General features: G+C 51.2%; 2 protein-coding genes and 1 long non-coding RNA gene across 3 annotated transcripts in view; all 3 read left to right on the top strand.

Annotated features, from left to right (window-relative positions):
• Positions 1 to 62: 62 nt before the first annotated feature.
• On the top strand, positions 63 to 2882 carry LOC146593872 (uncharacterized). Its single transcript, XR_014896283.1, has 3 exons — positions 63 to 1744; positions 2043 to 2084; positions 2433 to 2882. It is a non-coding gene; the product is annotated as an uncharacterized LOC146593872 (long non-coding RNA).
• Positions 2883 to 3935: 1053 nt separating this feature from the next.
• LOC146593871 (uncharacterized) lies at positions 3936 to 14773 on the top strand. The gene is made up of 7 exons (XM_085308561.1): positions 3936 to 4071; positions 4698 to 4793; positions 7151 to 7290; positions 8365 to 8632; positions 13062 to 13243; positions 13832 to 13890; positions 14484 to 14773. The coding sequence occupies exons 1-7, from the start codon at positions 4011 to 4013 to the stop codon at positions 14632 to 14634; spliced, it is 957 nt and encodes a 318-aa protein (XP_085164687.1). The 5' UTR covers positions 3936 to 4010; the 3' UTR covers positions 14635 to 14773.
• Positions 14774 to 16332: 1559 nt separating this feature from the next.
• LOC146593870 (bone morphogenetic protein 2-like) overlaps positions 16333 to 18261 on the top strand; it is a 3894-nt gene continuing 1965 nt past the window's right edge. The window contains 5 exon segments of the mRNA XM_085308555.1: positions 16333 to 16653; positions 16656 to 16829; positions 16947 to 17069; positions 17303 to 17501; positions 17857 to 18255. Of these exon segments, the coding sequence (XP_085164681.1) occupies positions 16333 to 16653; positions 16656 to 16829; positions 16947 to 17069; positions 17303 to 17501; positions 17857 to 18255 (1216 nt within the window).

Below are 18261 nucleotides of genomic sequence, written 5' to 3'. Positions count from 1 at the left end.
GGGTCCCTGCGAGCGCCCGCCGCGGCCTTCCCGCCCGGGCAGCGTCGACGGCCGCCTCGGCGTAATCCCGCATCGTCCCGGTGGAAGCGTCGTCCCCAAACGGAGTCGGAAGGGSAGCGGGAGCGAGCGGGGCAGCGCGCGAGGCGCTGGCTCGGCTCCCGGCTCTTGGAGCGCGGGCGGTGAAGCGCCTGGACGCGGCGAAGCCGCTCTCGGCTAGCGGGGTTAGCGCSAGCTCTGAGCCCCGCTCGCCGCCTCACGGCCCGCAGCGCTGCCTGGGGATCCTCCTGCCCCTCAGTCCTTATGCTCGCTTCTGAAGCTTTAGCTTTTAATGCCAAGTTTCTCAGGCGTTCTGTGGTGCTTTCAGTATTTGTAGGATGGTGACCTGTTCTCTTGGGTTTTTCCTCTAGTGCTTTTTTGAGGGTTTGAGAGGTTTGGTCTCCCTGCTCTCTTGTAAGAGAAACCTCCGTAGCTTGTCCTAGCGGTCAGTAAGTAGACAAACTGCTGTGGGAAAGGATGGTCGCTCACAGGCCTTGCTAAGGTCTCCTAGAACATACGATTTTTAGCAACTCTCCTTTCTGTGTTGCCTGTTGATTGCATGGAAACTTTCCAGGGACTGCGAGCATCAAATTTGGTCCTGTTCAGCCCAGATACAGAAATACTGCTGACAGAAACCTGGCGAAGCTAAAGAAGGGCTGGCTGGAGCTAAAATCTCCTCTCCTGGTATGGTCAACAGTGCTCTGAGGCTGTGGCCATCTCTGTGATTCAGACTTGGTTGTGGAAATCTGCTTCTTGTCTGCAGAGCTCTTATAACGTGCTTGGCTTGATGTGGTGGCAGGAAAGCACTGGGCCTGTGCTGGTGCAAGACACGGGAACGAGGTGTGTCAGTGCTATTAAAGCTTCATGCCTGTTTTGTGTGGTTTTCCTGCTTACTTTGAACGGCAGGCCAAGAGTTTGTGATATATAAATCAGCACAATGTGCACAGAAAGAGGTTTTGTTGTTGGGGTTTTTTTTTTTTTTGCTTGTTTTGGTTTGTTTTGGATTTTTTGGAAAGTGTCTCCCACTGCACAKGTGGGGTTTGACCCGTTGGATGTCTCTTTCCGTGAGCTCACGGTGAGATTAYTAGGAGCTGGCTTCCGTGCTGTGAGCATCCTGCAAAAGCATCCACGTGCAAACTCTTGTCTCTCCCTTTCAATCTCTTCCTGCAGTAACTTTTAGGCTTGCTGCTAGGTGTTTACTTCCAACTGCTAARATACCGCTGGGTGGCATGCGAGGACAATGGCAGCTGCTTAATCCACTTTATCCACTGAGTGCAGGACGCRTTTCATCCTGGTTCAGAAAGTGCCCTGTGAACAGCTGATGAGCGGCTGGTCTCCCCGACACATTCAGAGGAACGATCTCTCGTTGTCTAATTACCTAACACCCCCTCAGCCTGCTCTCCTGCCTTGTTACTTCTCCTGTGCGTCGCTGTCCAATAATAATTGCTCARCAATTTCTGTTATTATTTTCAGGGCTATGTATTGGAAGGAGAAATCTTAAGATGAAGATTCTGGTTTCTTCCTAAAATCYTGTAGGACCTTTCTTTTTCCTCGTTGCCTGTGGAATGTTACCTGCTTCCTCTCACATTCTGTGCGTGAAATGGTCATGTTTTTGCTTTGCAGGAGTTGTTTGTTGAAACTATAGCCAAAGATGCTTACGTATATGCTCAGCAAGGAAAGAGGAAAACTCTGCAGAGAAAAGACCTGGGTATGAGACTAGTTTTTTTGTTTTTTTTGCTCTCCTTGGCAAAGTGTTGTTAAGAGGAAGGTTCTGTCCCCTGCAGTGAAGCTGTCATAGGTGCTGCTTCTTTGTCCGAAGATGAGAAAGAAAAGCTTCTTTTCTACCAMATATTATGCTAATAATTTCACATATTACCTTCAGAACAAATAAACCTCTTTGAAATCGGTCACTCTAATGTATTTTAAATTCAAATACTGATATTTGAAGCAAATGCAAATATGGATGTAGGTTTATCTATGCTAATTGTTATCACTTCACTTTGCAGATAATGCCATTGAAGCGATTGATGAATTTGCCTTTTTGGAAGGTGAGTTTCTGCTTGGTTTAATTTGATTTCAATAYTTTGTGTAATCATCTCCTTCTTGGGAGAGGAAGAGCTTAATCATTTGCAGAACCCTGTGTTGCACTTCTTTAATAGTTAATGGTGTAACTAGTTTTATCCCTGTCCTGTTGCTGAGAGGTGAAAAACTTAAAAATCAAATGGAACCTGAGATGTGTACAATACTTTCTAGCTAGATTTGTTCTTRGTCTTTTTAGATTGTTTAAACTTTTAGAAGTTATTGCATATTCCTTTGGGAGCTTATAAACATTGTTGTTCATGCACTGAGATTTCTGTTACCTGTCTGATTCCCAAGACTACTTTTTGCATTATTAGGTACTTTGGATTGAGCTGTTCAGAGAGGGAACCCTTCGGAGAAAGAGACTGCGGAGATGGAAACAGGATGGAAAGCAGAAGGATGAGAGTTTGAAAATAGTTCCTAGGATTGAGACACTGAGGTGGCAACCGTAATATTTTGTATAAAGTTTAAGTTGTTGTAAGTTCATTATTTAAAATACATATTTTTTTCATAAATATTTTGTATGTCATTTAACTGTGCCCTGTAGTCATGGTGAAAAGTGCTCCCCAGCTTTCATCATGTAACACAGCAGTTGCTCAGAGTAACTGTACCTGTCTCTCTCCAGGTACTCTGCAGCAATACAAAGCCTTCTAGGGGGAGCAGACTGGCTCAGATGTCCAGACATGTGGGGTTTTTTTATGAAAACGTATTTTTTCTTTGTGTGTGTTTGTTTCCTAGCCAAACACAATTAAATTTTTTGTTGAATAGCTGTGTTGTTTTCTCCTCTGTGTTGTGGGGATGAAGGGGATGGTGTTCCTGTATGCACTGTGGAAAATGAGGTTGTATTTTGGAAGGGATGCCTTCTAATGACGTTTTACTTTGGCTAATCATTTCCTCAAGGCATCTGTCTCAGTGAAGCCTAGCTCTCCTCCAGAAACTGTGTGAGCTCTGAGGAGACTTGGTTCTTGTCCTTAGGGGTGTGCAACTTCCATAAATTTCCATGATCGCTGCATCTGCAAGTAGTAATATGACAGCTCTTGTAGCCAAAAATGTAATTGATACCCTATTTTGAATGCTGGATTGGTGTCAGACACYGACAAAGAGATCATGACTTCTGTAACTGAGACACACATACAGCAAGTATTCAGAATATGTTGCCAGTATGTGTGTGAAAGAGAGTCCCTTACAGCACACAGCACTGTCTRTGCCTCTCCTGATTCCAAGACTCAGCAGACTGGTACCTTCCTACACGTATTTAACAAGCTAGAAAGGAAGATGCATCCTCTTTGCTCCAGGGTTCAGCAGCACTGAAAGGAGGTAAAAACAGAGTCTCGGRACTCACCTTGCAGTTGTTTCTGATGAGGAATGTGTTGTCATTGSTAGTGTGGCTCTGAGTCTTACTGTGTTGCAGTCTGTTATTGAAGAGCCAGTTTTGGTCTAAATTCYGGTGTCGTGGAGGGACAAAGGAGGGTTATCTCTTGATTAAAAAGGCCGTTGAATGCGATGAGTCAGGTTGAAGGATGCATGTTCCTTTCAAATGAGGGGACTTAAAAGTGACTCCGAGTTACCACAAACTCAATTAGTTTGAAAGTGGTGGTAAGAACAAAGACCCCCAGTGGAGCCATCCCAGGCTATGGGCGAAACCAGGCGCTCTCAAGAAACACTTTGAAGTTTGCTCAAAGCCTGATCCATGTAGACATGTYGTGGATAAGATGCTGTCACTGCTGAGCTGGCCTAGGTGTTTGTTCAGATCACAATCTGGAAACATTTGCCAGCAATATGCAAACCCATTTGTCTCCAAGCTGTTCACTTCTCCCCTGCTGAGGGAGGGCCTGGTATAAGTATCTGGGACACTGGAGACTTTCCAGTGTTTACGTGATTCCCAGAGTGCAGCTATGCAGGACCCACTGGCTGTAGTGTTCCTCGCAGGACTCTTGCRTGGTCCCACCTTTGCCAGTAAGTTCCTTTTTTCTTCTCGTCATCTCGCGGCTCTGCCTTGGGGTCTTGCGTGGGAGAGAAAAGGGCTTGTATGGGTGTGCAAACAGGTGTGAGGCTGTGCACAAGCTTTGTTCGTCTCTGATGCTTTCTGTACAAGAACATTGCATCTTTCTGAGCGGCGGAGGGATTGTGTGCACTCGGCAAATGATTCAGGGTTTGTCTCTGAGGAAACCACCTTGCATTAATCTTGATGGGAGTTTACAGCCTGCGAGCTGCTTTGTGCTGTAGCTGATGCTCGAGTTCCATGTGAAATAGCTTGCTCCTTGGAGCCTGACTTGTGTTGCAGCAACATGTAAGTAGAAAAGATCGGAGGACTGATGTCATATGAAAGAACGCAGCTAAATACAACCTTTTCTTAGTGTGATTAATCAGACAGGATATTTAGCGTAAYCAGCCAGGTCTTTGAGCTCAAATGGGTCATGTCCTTTATAACTACTCTAAACATCTTACRCTGAAGCCATTTGTTCAAGACAGCAGGTGTCTGGAGTCTTGTGCATGGAGCTCCGTGCCTCCTTCCGGATAAAGCAGGAAAGCCGGTGAGTTATAACTGGGATAATGCTGAGCTTGGTGGTTTGTGACTGCAGGTGCTGGAGCCATCAGCAGAGAGAATGAGCAAAGGAACCTGTTTGCAGAGAGGGGCTGCTGTGGGAGACAAAGCTATTTCCTCCACGTCGGGCATGGTGAGTTCTCCCTTTGCCTGCAGCAAGCCTGAATCCTTTAAACTTTCTCATTCAGGAGCCACCCTTCGAATGTTTCGTTATGTTGAAATTATCCTGGTTTCTTTTCCCTCAGGAGATTAAGGACAGCATTTCCCCAGATACACTGGGGCATCCCATTCCAGTAATCCAAATTTTAAGAGCATTTTTTGTAAAACAGGAACTGGTGAATAGTCTGGTCAAATAGGTCTGGTCATCTGCATGACACAGGCTTCATTTTCTGTGCCAGTGAGTTGCATGTGGTTGAATTCTGTGTTCAGATCCTTATGGTACTGCGTAAGCTCAGGAGTATTATGGGCTTTTGGTTTTCAGAATCAATCTTGGAAAGAGTGTCAGTTAGAGGACAGGACGTCCTTAGTTTATTGTGAAGAGAAAATAGGAAATATCTGCAGTCATTCATCAAGAAATAGCTATCACCTTCAAGAATAGCCCATAGTCTTGCTTCCTTTTGCAGTCTTTTTGCAGGGTACATAAAATCAGCTTTAGCTGCTTTTAGCAAAGATGTGAAAATGGCTTTAATGTGTATGACTGAAAGTCTGAGGTTTCTTTAATGAGTTTTRGGTTGTTGTCAGTGCAGAAGGGCAATACCTATACAGATTTAGTTTTTAGTGTTTGAAAAATATCTGAGGCTCTTGTGTAAACAGTGGACAGTCTAAAATTGCCAGCTCCAAGCTGAGGGCTTTCTGCAGTGGCAGTATGTGATCACCAGAGGAAACGACGAATAACGATAAAAACAGTAAAAATAGTAGATAGATAATAGATAATGATAAAGCAGTAAACATACGGAGTTACAATCAGATCTGGAGATGATGGTAAAAACAGTAAACACGTAACAGGATGAATAAAACATTCACTGTTCCAGCCTTTTTGCACTTCTGAGCTACTTCAGATAGAGCCGGTTGAAGGCATTTCCTCTCCCGTGATTGCTTCTCCCGGCCCTGCAGAAACGCTGGTGGAAGGGACTGCGGGTGTAGCAGGAAGCACCATTTTGTGGATCACACAGTCCTTTCTGTACTGCTGTGGGGATGGAAGAGCRGGGGTTAATGATGTTTTTAGCCGGCCGGCTCCTTCGCAAAGCGACTGCCTGTCTGCAGCCTGGCTGCGGGTGAAAAGCATCCACGAGAATCGCTGGGGAATGGCTGACGGGCTGCAAATTCCTACCTAGTTTACTGCTAGCTCACTTCCCTGGGCAAGGAGATCCTGAGGCGGCTAGCAGCAGGTTTAGTCCAAGTGTGAGTTTAAAATGTCTATACGTATTTTCTGCGGCAGTGCAGCAYGGCTGTGTCTTGCACTGATTCTGTGAAGGTCTGTCTAAATCAGTGCAAGGTGAAACTTTTGTAGGACAGACCATGTTTGCAACTCCGGTAGGTTAAAGCAAATGAGTGTTATTGAACTACTCAGTAGATGCTCACAAGGAAGAAAACTGACGTTAAAATATAATGAATTGAGGATTTATGTCATCTAGACCTCAGAATATGGACGTTATTGGGGAAAAATAGCCCGTTTTAGAAATATTTCCAGAAGAAACAGCTCTTAGCAAATACTTACTAGAATTTCACAGACTCGAAATACAGCAAACCAAACAGATCTGTCTGCTGTGGTCCCAGGTCTCCCCTGTTCCCACATGCATCTCTGGCTGCACGATCCCACCTTCCTTTCTTCTAGCGCTAGTGCTACTGTGGCAGTACAGCAGGTACAGGGAGCCGATACAGCTGTGAAAATAGGATTTTTAGGGCCAGGTTTGTTTTCAGTTTGATTGGCTCTGTGAACTAGTTCCTCAGGCAACAAGAGTTGGGATATTCTTGCTTCCCTGAATTCACGGAGTGTCCAAGAACTYCACTGACGTGGTTATGTATTGTTCAGTACCTTCAAGATCTGCAAGTCAGCAACAGCAGAACATTCACATGTTGTTCTTGATAATCAATATATTAGTATGTTCTCACTCTATCCTTTGTGATCTCATTAAAAAACATATAACCTACTGTCTCCTAATTACTAATTTTGAATTGCCTTGTTTTTATAGGGTAGTGCTCTTACTAGTCTATTACAAAACATTTTCCTCCTGATCTACAACCAGAATAAAGACACATACRGCGCTCGTAGAAGGCCTTCTCTGTGAGTTTTCCACCTGTGGTGTTCATGCTGAAGGAATCCCTTTCCCAGCCAAACTTCCTGAGGGTGAACAATGTTTTTTTGTGTCAGGATTGTCAAGACAAAGCCTTGGCTTGAGCCCAGGCYGCCCTAGCATCATGCGAATTGTAGGTAATAATCCTTTTCCAGGTCTGTGGGAATTATGAGTTTGTCCATCCTGTGTTTCACAGATGTCTCGGGCAGTCCTGTAAGCATGGATGTTGGAAAATGCAGGTCCAGCTGTCTGTCGCAGCAGATCAGCTCCCACCATCCTGGCCTCCTGGGGCTCTCCAGACACTCCTCCATGCTGGATTTTCTTAAAACTAAGAAGGTGAGAAATATGTTTGTGTCATCCTCCCAGCAGGAGCAGTTGGGTCTGTGTGAAAGTCACACACGAGTGGCTGGGGCTGTGATTTCCTCTGTGAGTTAAAATACCAACTGCACGCTTTCAAGACATTTGCTTCTGCAGTGGAGTAAACCAGTTACTGAGCATCTTGTCGTGCTTCAGTTTACAAGCAGTGGAGTGTAGAAATTAGACAAAAAGAAACTATCCAGCAGTGTTAGAGACCTCACGGCAGAGCTAGAGCGGAGCTGGGTGCTGAGAATTGTATTACAGTACCTGTCAGCATGCTCAAAGCAGCATCCAAGTGTATTTCTGGCCTCCCCTAGTCAAGCAGTGAGGCTGACGCAGCCACATCTGCTCTGCAGGAGACCTGATGTCTTATTTTCAGAGCAGCCAGAGGCCTTTCCCTGCCTAGGTGAACAAAATTGGCGCAACCAGTTTATATCACGAATAGCAATACCTGGCCTTTGAAGTGCTTGTGTCATTCCCTTATGTGCCATGTGTCGCTCCTAGAAGTGACCAGAAGGAACCTGTGCATTCAGGGACACACCTGTGCACAGACTGTGATGCTCTCCTTGTACCAGGAGAGCTGAGGATGTCTAATGTCCCGTCTCTGTCCTGTCTAGCACCAGGGTATCTAAACCTGGAGAGGGAATGGGAATAAACTTTGCAGGATGCTACATCTGGGGGTCTGTAACCGTGAAAATACTACTGTTGTCTCTGTTGTGGCACTACAGGTGCAACATCTTCCAGGCTAACAGGTCCACGTTCATTCCCCAGGACTGTTATCACTTTTTATACTGGACCTATAGAAAAAGGTGAATGTAGGACTGCTTTAGCCTTTACAGTTTGGTGATGGTAGCAGGGTTTCTGGAAATAAATGAGTTTGTTGTAATATCAAAGACAGCACTACAGCAACACAGTGCTGCCATACAGGGAGAGAGGAGTAAAAGCAGAGTTAGTTCCAGGTCAGAAGAGGCCTTTATAAGGATCTGATGCTGAAAGTGGTTCTCCRTGACTGTATTTTACAAGTGAACATGCCACTTGCCCTGTTCTGTGCAGCTGCAGGTCAGACATCCTGATTCGCTCCTGTGGCCTGGAGCTGAGCGTTCCTGCTCGCCAGGTTTCTGTTGTGAGCCCACCCGCGTGCATGTGGAGCGGCTCCTGCTCTTTGAAGGAGTCCGGGAGGTGGAGGTGATTGAAGGCTGTCAGTGCAGCACATGCCCCGAGGAATGTCTCCGTCTCCCGGCTCTGAAGACCTTCTTTCCAGACTCTCCCTGGGAGGTGACAGTTGATGTAGGAAAGTGCTCCGACCCAGCCTACAGTGCAGGTACGGGAGTGATGGAGGGCTCCCCTTCTCTGAGAAATATGAGGAAGAGCCTTTCTGTATGGGCAACACCTTTTCTGTGGCATGAGAGCTCATAGCAAGATCTAACAACGCTCTGGTTTGCTACTCAAAGCTTGTTTGATTTACCGGAAAATGAGACTATAGTTCATACTGTCAGGACTTGGGTTTTCATTTCTCTTCTGGGCCCTTGTAGCTCAGGTCTTCAGGTGAAGTAGCAGTTCTTTGCCTCTGTGTGCGGTTTAAGGATGGAATTAAACCCACCTCATTATAAAGAAGTACATTTTTCCTGGAGATCATAGGATCATGAAACARTCCAGGTTGGGAGGGACCTTTGGGAGCCTCTGCCCCAACCTCCCTGTRCAAAGCAAGGCCAGCTGGATCAGGGTGCTCCAGGCTGTGTCTGGTCAAAGTCTGAGTATGTCCAAGGATGGAGAACCCAWCACCTCCTGTTATGTAGCTGTAGAGAACAAGAGGATCTCCCTTTTGTCTTCTCTACTCCTGGGCCTCTCCTCAGGTGTCCTGTGCACCAGCCCCCAACCATCCGGGTGGCCTGGGCCTGGCTTGCTCCAATCTGTCACTGCCTGTATTGCACCAGAGAGCCGCAAACGGGGCACAGTGCCCTACTTGTAGTCTCAACAGAGCCAAATAGAGAGGAATAATCCCTTCCYTTGGCCTGCTGGCCACATTTCCAATAATACAGCTTGGCAAGCAGTTGGCCTTCGCAGCAAAGGCATACCTCTACTTACATGGTGTTCCTGCTGCACCCGAGAGCAGGTCCTTAGGTTCTTGGTGGCGGTGCTGCCTAACTGCCTCCCTATTTATGACTCTGGCTCTGTTCCTTCCCATCCTTTCCTAGTCATGCCATTGCACCCACACACAGCTGTTTGCACAGTTCTGTGGCAAACCGGATTATGGAACTGTCCCAGCGAGAAAAATAACCTAATCATAAAAAAATGCACTGAAAATAGACTGAAACAGGGTTGGGACCAAGAGATAAATATACAACAGGATGATTCAGATAGGTTCCTGCCTGTTATGCCTTATGGTGAATATTGCATTGAATTTAGAAAACTGCAATCTAGAATACACTGTATCTGGACTGATATCAAGGCTTAAAATCGGGAGTTTTGTGATAAAAACATAAGCTGTTGCTGGACCTAAACAACCCCCTCCTTGTAGCTGGGAGAAGCAGAGATCCTTAACCAGTGATAACTAAGAAATGGAGTTTCATTTCTGACCTTCTGAAGAGTCCTTTCATCTCAGCATCAGTGAACTACATTGATGTTTCAAAAACCTCTCGGAAATAGAAACTCCAAACTACATGGTTCCAGACAGATCAAAACCTTCCACTGGGATAAAGTCGAAACAGTTCATTTTGACTTAATATTGTGTTGTCCTGTCAGTTATCCCACATATAAAATAACCTGAGAGTCAAATCAATGAGGACAAACTGATCTGTTTTTGTAAAAATGAAGAGCCTTATTTAAGTCATTTTCCATGATTGCTTGCTAAAATCAGTTAGTTCTATTTAAACATGTTGATGTTGTTTCATTGGCATTTCTGCATCTAAAACCATCCTATCCAAACGGTTTTAGACAGCTGCTCTTGTGACATGGCTGTGCAACAGCCACTAGAGAGGGACAGAGTCCTGCCATCCTCATGGGGACCAGAAAAGCAGCAATGGGGTCTGAGCTTGGATGGGTTAGAAAGGCCAGATGGGTGGCCTAGAGGATAGGAACTAGAGGGGCTTTGCTTTTGGATGTGTGCACAATCACCTGAGAGCTTAGGAGAGATTTGTACACAAGGACACAGCAAAGGGAAAGGAAATTAGGCAGTGTGAAGTGTTGTTTTCTTCTTCTTCTCTTTTCTTTTTTTTTTTTCCCCAGGAGCGGGAGAATCAGTGCAGACATTTAATTCCCAAATATGTGACTGGAAGGTGCAGGTTGATAGCTGTTATCTGCAGATGGCTCATTCAGTGGTAATGGCCCAGGGCTGGGAARTGCGGACTCGCTCCCAGCGTTGCCTCTGCCCTGGGGCAGGTCTCTGCACTTTCCTTCTGGATATTCCCCGTTAAAGTCAGGCTGAGGTTTTCAGTGGTAACGTTGGATAGGTTKGGGCCCTGACGAAGGACGTTAAAATCTCACCCAGAAACACTGGGCTTCCAGAAATTAGATGTGATCTTCTGTCCCCTTCTTGAGGCATCCCGGGGAGATTTGCTTTTGGAAAGTGCTGTTCCCTCTCCCGAAAACCCTGCCCTGTCCTGGGGCAAGGGACGTTTCCTTGGGCAGCTGATAGAGGCACAGCTACGAGGGGGCAGGAAACTCTCACAACCATTTTTGAGCCGGGAGACGAGCAGCCTCCTTCCAGATGAGGAAGCCCTGAAGCACCACCTCCCAAGAGGTGGGACTGGGGAAGACTAGGTTATATTTAGAGCGAAAACCCAAGATTGACCCCTGCAACTAATTTATCATCCATCTTCCCCTCCTCTAGCTCAGACAACAGAGGTTTTAATCCTTATTTCCTTAATGAGGGAGAGAACACAGTGAGCTGTACAGGACAGGCTGTGCTGGTTTCCTTCACACTGGACATTTGTGACTTGCTAGTCACAAAGAGCCCTTCTGGAGGCCAGATCCATCCCACCTGTCCCACTGCCTCCTCTCAAGCTGAAGAATTGGTTTCCTTGGGCAGCCGGGACCTGCCAAAAAGATGGTGTGTCCTGGAGTGGAGGTGAAACTGCAGCGAAGACGCAGGCCTTGAGCTCTGCTTCCCCGCCGCTAGCAGCCTCCCTGGTGACTCCTGGGGCTGCAGGAGAGGTCTCTGTCCTTTACCCCAGGTTTAGAAAATGAGTGATTCTTGGGGAAGCACTGACTGCCYGTGGGGCTTCTCTGCGCTCTGCGGCACTAGGATTGCTGGCTTACTTAAAAATCAGATGAGGTATGTCAAACCTCAACATAATTTTTGTTTAGAGAACTTCTCATTGAGTCAAAGATTGAATACGGAAGGAGAAGGCAAAGCAGGACTCRTTCCTGCCTCCCCAGAACAGGCACCATCACCTGCCTTCCCTTTCCTCCCCTTGTGTGCTGCCTCCATCCATCCCGCAGCATCCCTCCAGGTGCCGCTGCTCCTCCCYGTCCTACTCCATGGTTCTAGCTCCCCACACCTGTCTCCAACCCAAGCCCCATGTTCAGGCCGTTACCTACAGCTGAGGGAAAAGCTGCACTGGTGCCAGTGACATGCCGGTCCCAGGCTGGATTTTGTCCTGACGTTTGGCTCTTACTCATCAAGGAAGGTTTGGGGGGGAGAGGGTGGTTTAGGCATGGACCAACTTGACCACTTTGTAACAGCACCCTTGGGAAGCGCTTCTCCACCATGGAGCATCTCCTTGTGAGATCAGCTGAGCGCTGGCACAGCTCCGTGCTCCTGCAGCACAATTAGACRTAACGTCTTCCTCGTGCCAGCACAGGGAGATGCTGTCTCCGTCCCCCGGGACATCCACGTCCAGCTCRTCTGCTGGCGTGGAGAGATGAGCCCAGCAGAGCCCAGCCCAGCAAAGCAAATCCTTTGGTGGCGTCTGGCCATGCAGACAGCTCAGCAGCAAGCAGGGGACGAGGGGGATGAGGAGTTCATGTAGCCTGTGGCAGGGGCAGGTATGTGAAAGCTGAGTCCAGCCATGGTGGAGCTTGCCCCCTAAGGCCAGCTGCAGATACTCTGGGGGGAAAGCTGGGCTTTTTCATTTCATGTAATTGGGAAGCAACTGGCATCCCTGAAAAGACCAGGGGGACGGTGGACACCAGGGTGAATATGAGCCACCCTCATTGCAAGTAAGGCATATCACATCTTGGGCTATGCTGGGAGGAGGGCAGTGGGATGGAAGGACTGTGCAGAGGTGAGGCATATGGGAGACTGGTAAAAAGCAGGCTGGCACTGGAGGGTATTTGCAAGGATTTATTGCAGCTGGAAGCATCAGCGACCAGGCAGGTTGTGGAGCAGCCAGAAATTTCACGTACAGGATGGGTGGGCGTTTGCTCCCTATCGCGTGTCGTAAAGGAGCGTCGATGGAGTCTGGCTCTCTCGGGGTGGGCATCAGCAGGAGGTGGGCTGACACGCAGCTATCTACTTCCCTCRGATTAGGAGGAATTTAAAACACAGGTGTCTCAAGAACCAGTAACCTGCAGCTTCTTGGAGCGRCTTCGCCCAAATTTCACACTAGGTATCGGACGTACAGAAAGYGCCTTGCTTTGATGGCCCGCGTGGCTACCGCGTGCCGATGTGCAGCCAGCGGGGCCAGCGCTTCCCGCAGCAGGCGTCGGGTGCTGGCGCCCGGGCCACGTCGGGCCCGCGGGGAGRAGGCTGCAGCTGCAGTGGCCTCAGATGTGGGCTCAAATTAAATTTCCTTCTCYTTTCCTTTCAGATGGACTTTCCTGCCTGCCCACAAAGTTCAACACTGCTCTGGTCAAAAGCCCAAGTGGCAGGGAGGTGGTTCGGACTCTGGAGAGCTGTGAAATGAAGGAAAAATGCTATCGCGTTTCCCAGGTGGAATATTACTACGAAATTGTTCACAGCTCTGCGGGACACAGAGAGGAACGGCTCAAGGTTGGTCTCCTACAGCTCGGCCTCCCCTCCTGCGGGCACCGCTGCATCAGCGYGCTGGGTTTAAATGGTCCAGCAGATGCTCTAATGCAAGCAACTCCCCCCCCCCCCCAGTAGAGCTGAGCACACCCTGGCCACAAACTGTTGTTGTAAAAAACACACGTCAACTATTCTACCGGATAAAATGTATTTTTCTGCCACCAATTTGTTTACGCACCAGTGCCGTAAAGTTACAAACTGCCATTTCTGCGCAGTGAGAATCTATTTTCAAAATAATTAAGGAAACGGGTATTTATTCAAAATATGTCTTATGCTCCAGTAGTAACATTTCATTTCAAGAGAGAGTGCTCCCTCCTTCAAGACAGGTTTTGTGCGCAGGTGCCTCCAGCTCAAAAAGCCCCACTGTGCCCCCCCCCCCAAACATTTCTCCCTGCTGCCCTGCTACAAGACCCGTGTCCAGGTGCCCACACCCCTGGGGTCTGGCTGTGTATTCAGCCCAAGGATGCAGGTGGACGGTGGCTGGTCCYCTGCGCTGTCCCCAGCGCCCGCTGCAGGGGGTTTTTCATGCCTTTGTTTTGCAAATCTTTGCAGGAAATTGATGTGGGAAGGTGCTTGGGCAGCTGCTCCTCAGGGGATCCCTGCTCGCTTAGGTAAGCACAGCTGCCAGGATTTCAGCCTGTCCCCCCAGTAACTTCAGTGGAAGCCCTACAGCTACGCAGGGTCTTGGATGCCGCAGGAGAGTTTTCCTGGCACGTCTCGTTCCTGGATGCGTCCCCACACATTTACGGTCAGGTTCGGGCTGCCTCCGGGAGCCTTTGCAGTTTCCATGTGTCTTGAACACATCTCTGTGCTTCCYGGGGCAGGATTTGGGACGGTGACGCAGAAATAGGTTGTGAGCTCGCCCTCTTGGACGTYTCTAGACATGTAGGGACTGGCTGTGAGGTCAAAATTAAAAGGGAGCAGCATCTGCTCCRTCGCTCAGAGGGATAAAGCGCTTTGTGCTGCCCACAGACATCCTTGGCACGTGCAGCTTGTTTGGTGCTGGAAGCAAATCTAACTGCGGGGAAATAAAGAAGCCCTGTTCTCCATCGGCGAGGAGGGAGGAAATGGTTTGCTGAGTTATGTCGGCAACGAGGAATAAAAACTCCCTTGTCGAATGTGCCCCGGGAGAGAGCTGCCTCCCTTCTCCCTCCTCCCCTGCCCAGGGCAGGGAGTTTTTTACTGGCTTTGTCTCTATCCGCAGGGAGTCACAAGGTGGAGAGAAATGTCSGGTTCGGGGAGAAGCTACATCTGGCCGCTGCGCCCCTCACCGGTACGACGTGCACACGTTCAGGAGCCGYGGAGACCGCGTTCGCACTGTCCTTGCCGTCCGGCAGTGCAAGTGCAGGGGCTAGCGGCTCGGGGGAGCGGGCTTCAGGGCGCGAAGGCAGCCAGGCTCGTGCACTGCCATGCCCGGCATCCTGCGAGACCCCTGCCAGACTGTCTGTACTATATGTAAATGAGAGAGGGCTATTTTATGAATAAAAGATATTTTAAACAGCGCTGGTATGAATCAACTGCCTGCRGAATATTTGGCAGCTTTTAAAATACGCGTTGGGGCAATTTGCAGCTCCTTGGGGCGCCGCCGTTCGGCTCCCTGGCCCGTAGGTCTGTGCAGGCATCCCGGGACGAGCCCGAGCGTGGTGCCGTGGAGGGAGGCTGCGACTCCCTGGCCCCGGTCCCGGGGCCTTGCGGGCCGCAGTGCTGCTCCCGCAAGCTGCTCCCGCTTACAAACCCGGACCCGGGGAGGAAAGGAGGAAAGGGGGAGCGTGCGCTCCGGGAGAAGGCAGGGGACCGGGTTGTGAGCGGAGGTGGCGATGGACGTGGCCCCTCTGCAGTGCGACTGAGCCCGAGTCGACCAGCGTTATCCTGCGGGACGCACAGCTCTGCCCGGCAAACAGGGATGCGCCCGGGGAAGAGGAAGGAAAGGAGCTGAAGGATTTGAATAGTTTCCTCTTTCGATTAACACGAGCCTGTGCCACATGCCTGCAATTGCCTCTCTGTGTATTCTGGATAATTAACAGCCCTTTCACCCTCCAAACATCACGTTAGAATAAATTATAGATGCCAAGTGGCCAAGCAGCCTGCAGCTTTTCTCCTAATCGCATTAGCCCTGCAGCAGCGGGGTCCAGACCTGCCTGGCCGGGCAGCGCAGCTCCGCTTCCGCCCGCTCTGGGCCCGGAGCGGAGCTGGGCAAGTGGCCAAACCGGGGCTGCAGCTGGAGATGGACGGACGGCGCCTGCTCYGCTCCTTGTTTCCTTCCCAAGCTGTTAGGGAGAGCCAGGATCCGAGGGCCCTGTTCACTGAGATTTATTTATTATTTATTTACAGGGCAATCWTAAGGTCCAACAGGCTTTTCTAATCCTGCTCCTTTTATCTGCTGTGCTGGCTTTTAATGTGCAGCAGCAATTTTTCCCATTAAGGTGTGGGGCATTAAAACATGCCAAATGTGACTTGTCCGTGCGTTACATATCAACACACCTGCCTCTACCAACCCAGCTTCTCTCTGGGTCAGGAATATTAGCACAGAATTGGCTTTTATCTCRTCATCCTGAGTTCGTAGGGTTCTCGTAGTATTTCATTAATATCAGTCATTCAAAAGCATCAGCAAATGCCCTTTAATCTCTAGGAAGCCCAGTGGTTTGGTTTTCTTTCTTTTTTTAAAAAAAAGGCGAGACACCCACGTGTCCCCAAGCACCCAGCTGTTCCTCGCCGGGAACCATCATTTCCATAATTTCCGTCATTAAAAACCAGTTAGTCTCCTAGGGAGAGCAAACACAGCGCAGCCTGGGACCCGGGTGGGCGTCCTGCCTCCGAGACCCGGCGTGTCCCCCCGCCAGCCCGGCGCGGCCGGGAGCCTTCCTCCTTGTGTACTGGGGCTGATCGGCGAGGGGAGCCCAGCTTCGCACCTTGTTAGCGGGGCAATCAGCTCTCTTCACCTCCCTGATGGCTCATGTGCATATTTGACTCCAATCCATCTTTGGGGCCGAGTTATAAACGTGGCGCCCGGAGGGAGCCGGCGCGAGTCGAGCCGGCGCTGGGAAGGCAGAGCCATGCTGGCGAGCGTCCTGCTCCTGCTAGCCCTGGCGAGGCCGGCGTGCCTGGCGCCGGACGGCGCGGCGAGCCGGCGAGCCGAGGCGCTCAAGAGGCTCCTGGAGGTCTTCGGCATGGAAGACCCGCCGGCGCCCCCGGCGCATTTCAAGCGGCCGCCGCAGTACATGGTGGATCTGTTCAACACCGTAGCCAACGCGGACGGCGTCACCAAGAACCCCGACGTCCTGGAGGGCAACACGGTCCGCAGCTTCTTGGATAAAAGTAAGAGCCGGCGGCGGTCGCTGGGGCGCCCGAGRGGGGCTGCGGGAAGGGGCTGCCGCCCGGCGCGGCCCCGCTTGCTAACCCGTCCTCCTCCTCAGTCCACAGCGACAAGATGCATTTCCTCTTCGTCCTGTCCAGCGTCGCCAAGAACGAGAAGATCCTGACGGCGGAGCTGCACCTCTTCCGCCTCTGGCCGAGGGCCGCCGACGGGCCCAAGAGGCAGCACTTCTGCCAGGTGCGGAGGGGGCCGGGGGGCCGGGCCGAGCCCGGGGCCGCCGTCGCTCGGCCGCGCGGGCCGGTTCCCCTCGCGCTCTGCGAAATTCCCGCGAAGCACCTTGGCCTCCTCCCTTAGGTGAGCATCTACCAGGTGCTGGACAGGAGCAGAGCGGACTCTCCCGAAGGGAGGAAGCTGCTGGCGGCCAGGCTCATCTCGCTGCAGGGCTCGGGCTGGGAGGTCTTTGCCATCACGCAAGCGGTGAGCGTTTTTACCCCAGTTTGGGGAGTACGGGGTGGGGGTGGGGGGTGGGAACCCGCTCGTGGCCCCATCGCGGCCAACGCGGTGCAGCCTGGAAGCAGCACCGGCCCCGTCGCTGCAGGGCCCCACTCCTGCAGCCGGCCGGGGACGCCCGTCACCCGCCGCGGCGACGCGCCCGACGGTGCCCTTGTTTCCACCACCGTGACCCAGGTTTTGTCTCCCCCCCGCCCCAGGTTCGCGACTGGACGGAAGACGAAAGCAGCAACTTGGGTTTGATGGTGGTGGTCCACAGCCTGGGCGGGGGCCCGCTGGACCCCCCCGGCGTGCACTTCGCCTCCGGCCGGGACCACCACGAGAGCAAGAAGCCCATGCTGGTCCTGTTCACGGACGACGGGCGCCGCGGAGCGTCGCTGCCCGCCGCCAGCTCCGCAGGTGACCCCGCCGCGGCTGCCGCGGTCCCCGCTCGCGGGGCGCCCTGCTCCGCGCCCCTGCTGCGCCGGCGCTTTGCGTTATCACGGGGGTTGCRTGGTGCAGTTAGTCAAACTCGTTGGGTTTGGGGGGGTCTCCTGAGCAGCGGGAGCAGGGAATTCGGGAAACGTGTAGCTGGCCCTCCGGAAAAGCCCAGGCTGCTTCCGCAGCCAGCGGGCGCGATCTCTCCAGCCGGCTTCGCCCCGTCGTGGGCACGGGCTCGCCGGCGGAGAGCCGGGCGTTCGCGCGCACCGGCTCAGCTCCACGCCGGTGCGATCTCCTGCAACCCCTAACRGCATCGCGTCCTCGCTTCTGGCAGATTCCCAGCCTCAGGCTCCCGTTCTCCCTGCGAAGATGACGGTGCCAAAACTGAACGGGCCGCGGAGCACTCGCTCGCTGGACCGGCTCCAGCCCTGCCAGAGGCATCCCCTGTCCGTGGACTTTGAGGAAATCGGCTGGTCCGGGTGGATCATCTCGCCGCGGGGGTACAACGCCTACCACTGCAAAGGCGCCTGCGCCTTCCCGCTGGGCGAGAACATGCGGCCCACCAACCACGCCACCGTGCAGTCCATCATCAACGCGCTCAAGCTGAGCGAGGGCGTGAGCAGCCCCTGCTGCGTGCCCGACAAGCTCTACTCCATCAACCTCCTCTACTTCGACGACGACGAGAACGTGGTCCTCAAGCAGTACGACGACATGGTGGCCGGGAGCTGCGGCTGCCACT

This window comes from Rhea americana, unplaced genomic scaffold, assembly GCF_003343005.1.
Source record: "Rhea americana isolate MKP2758 unplaced genomic scaffold, rheAme1 scaffold_278, whole genome shotgun sequence".
Classification (NCBI taxonomy): domain Eukaryota; kingdom Metazoa; phylum Chordata; class Aves; order Rheiformes; family Rheidae; genus Rhea; species Rhea americana.
Note: the sequence above shows the minus strand (reverse complement) of the source record. Positions and strands in the feature narration are given on the sequence as shown.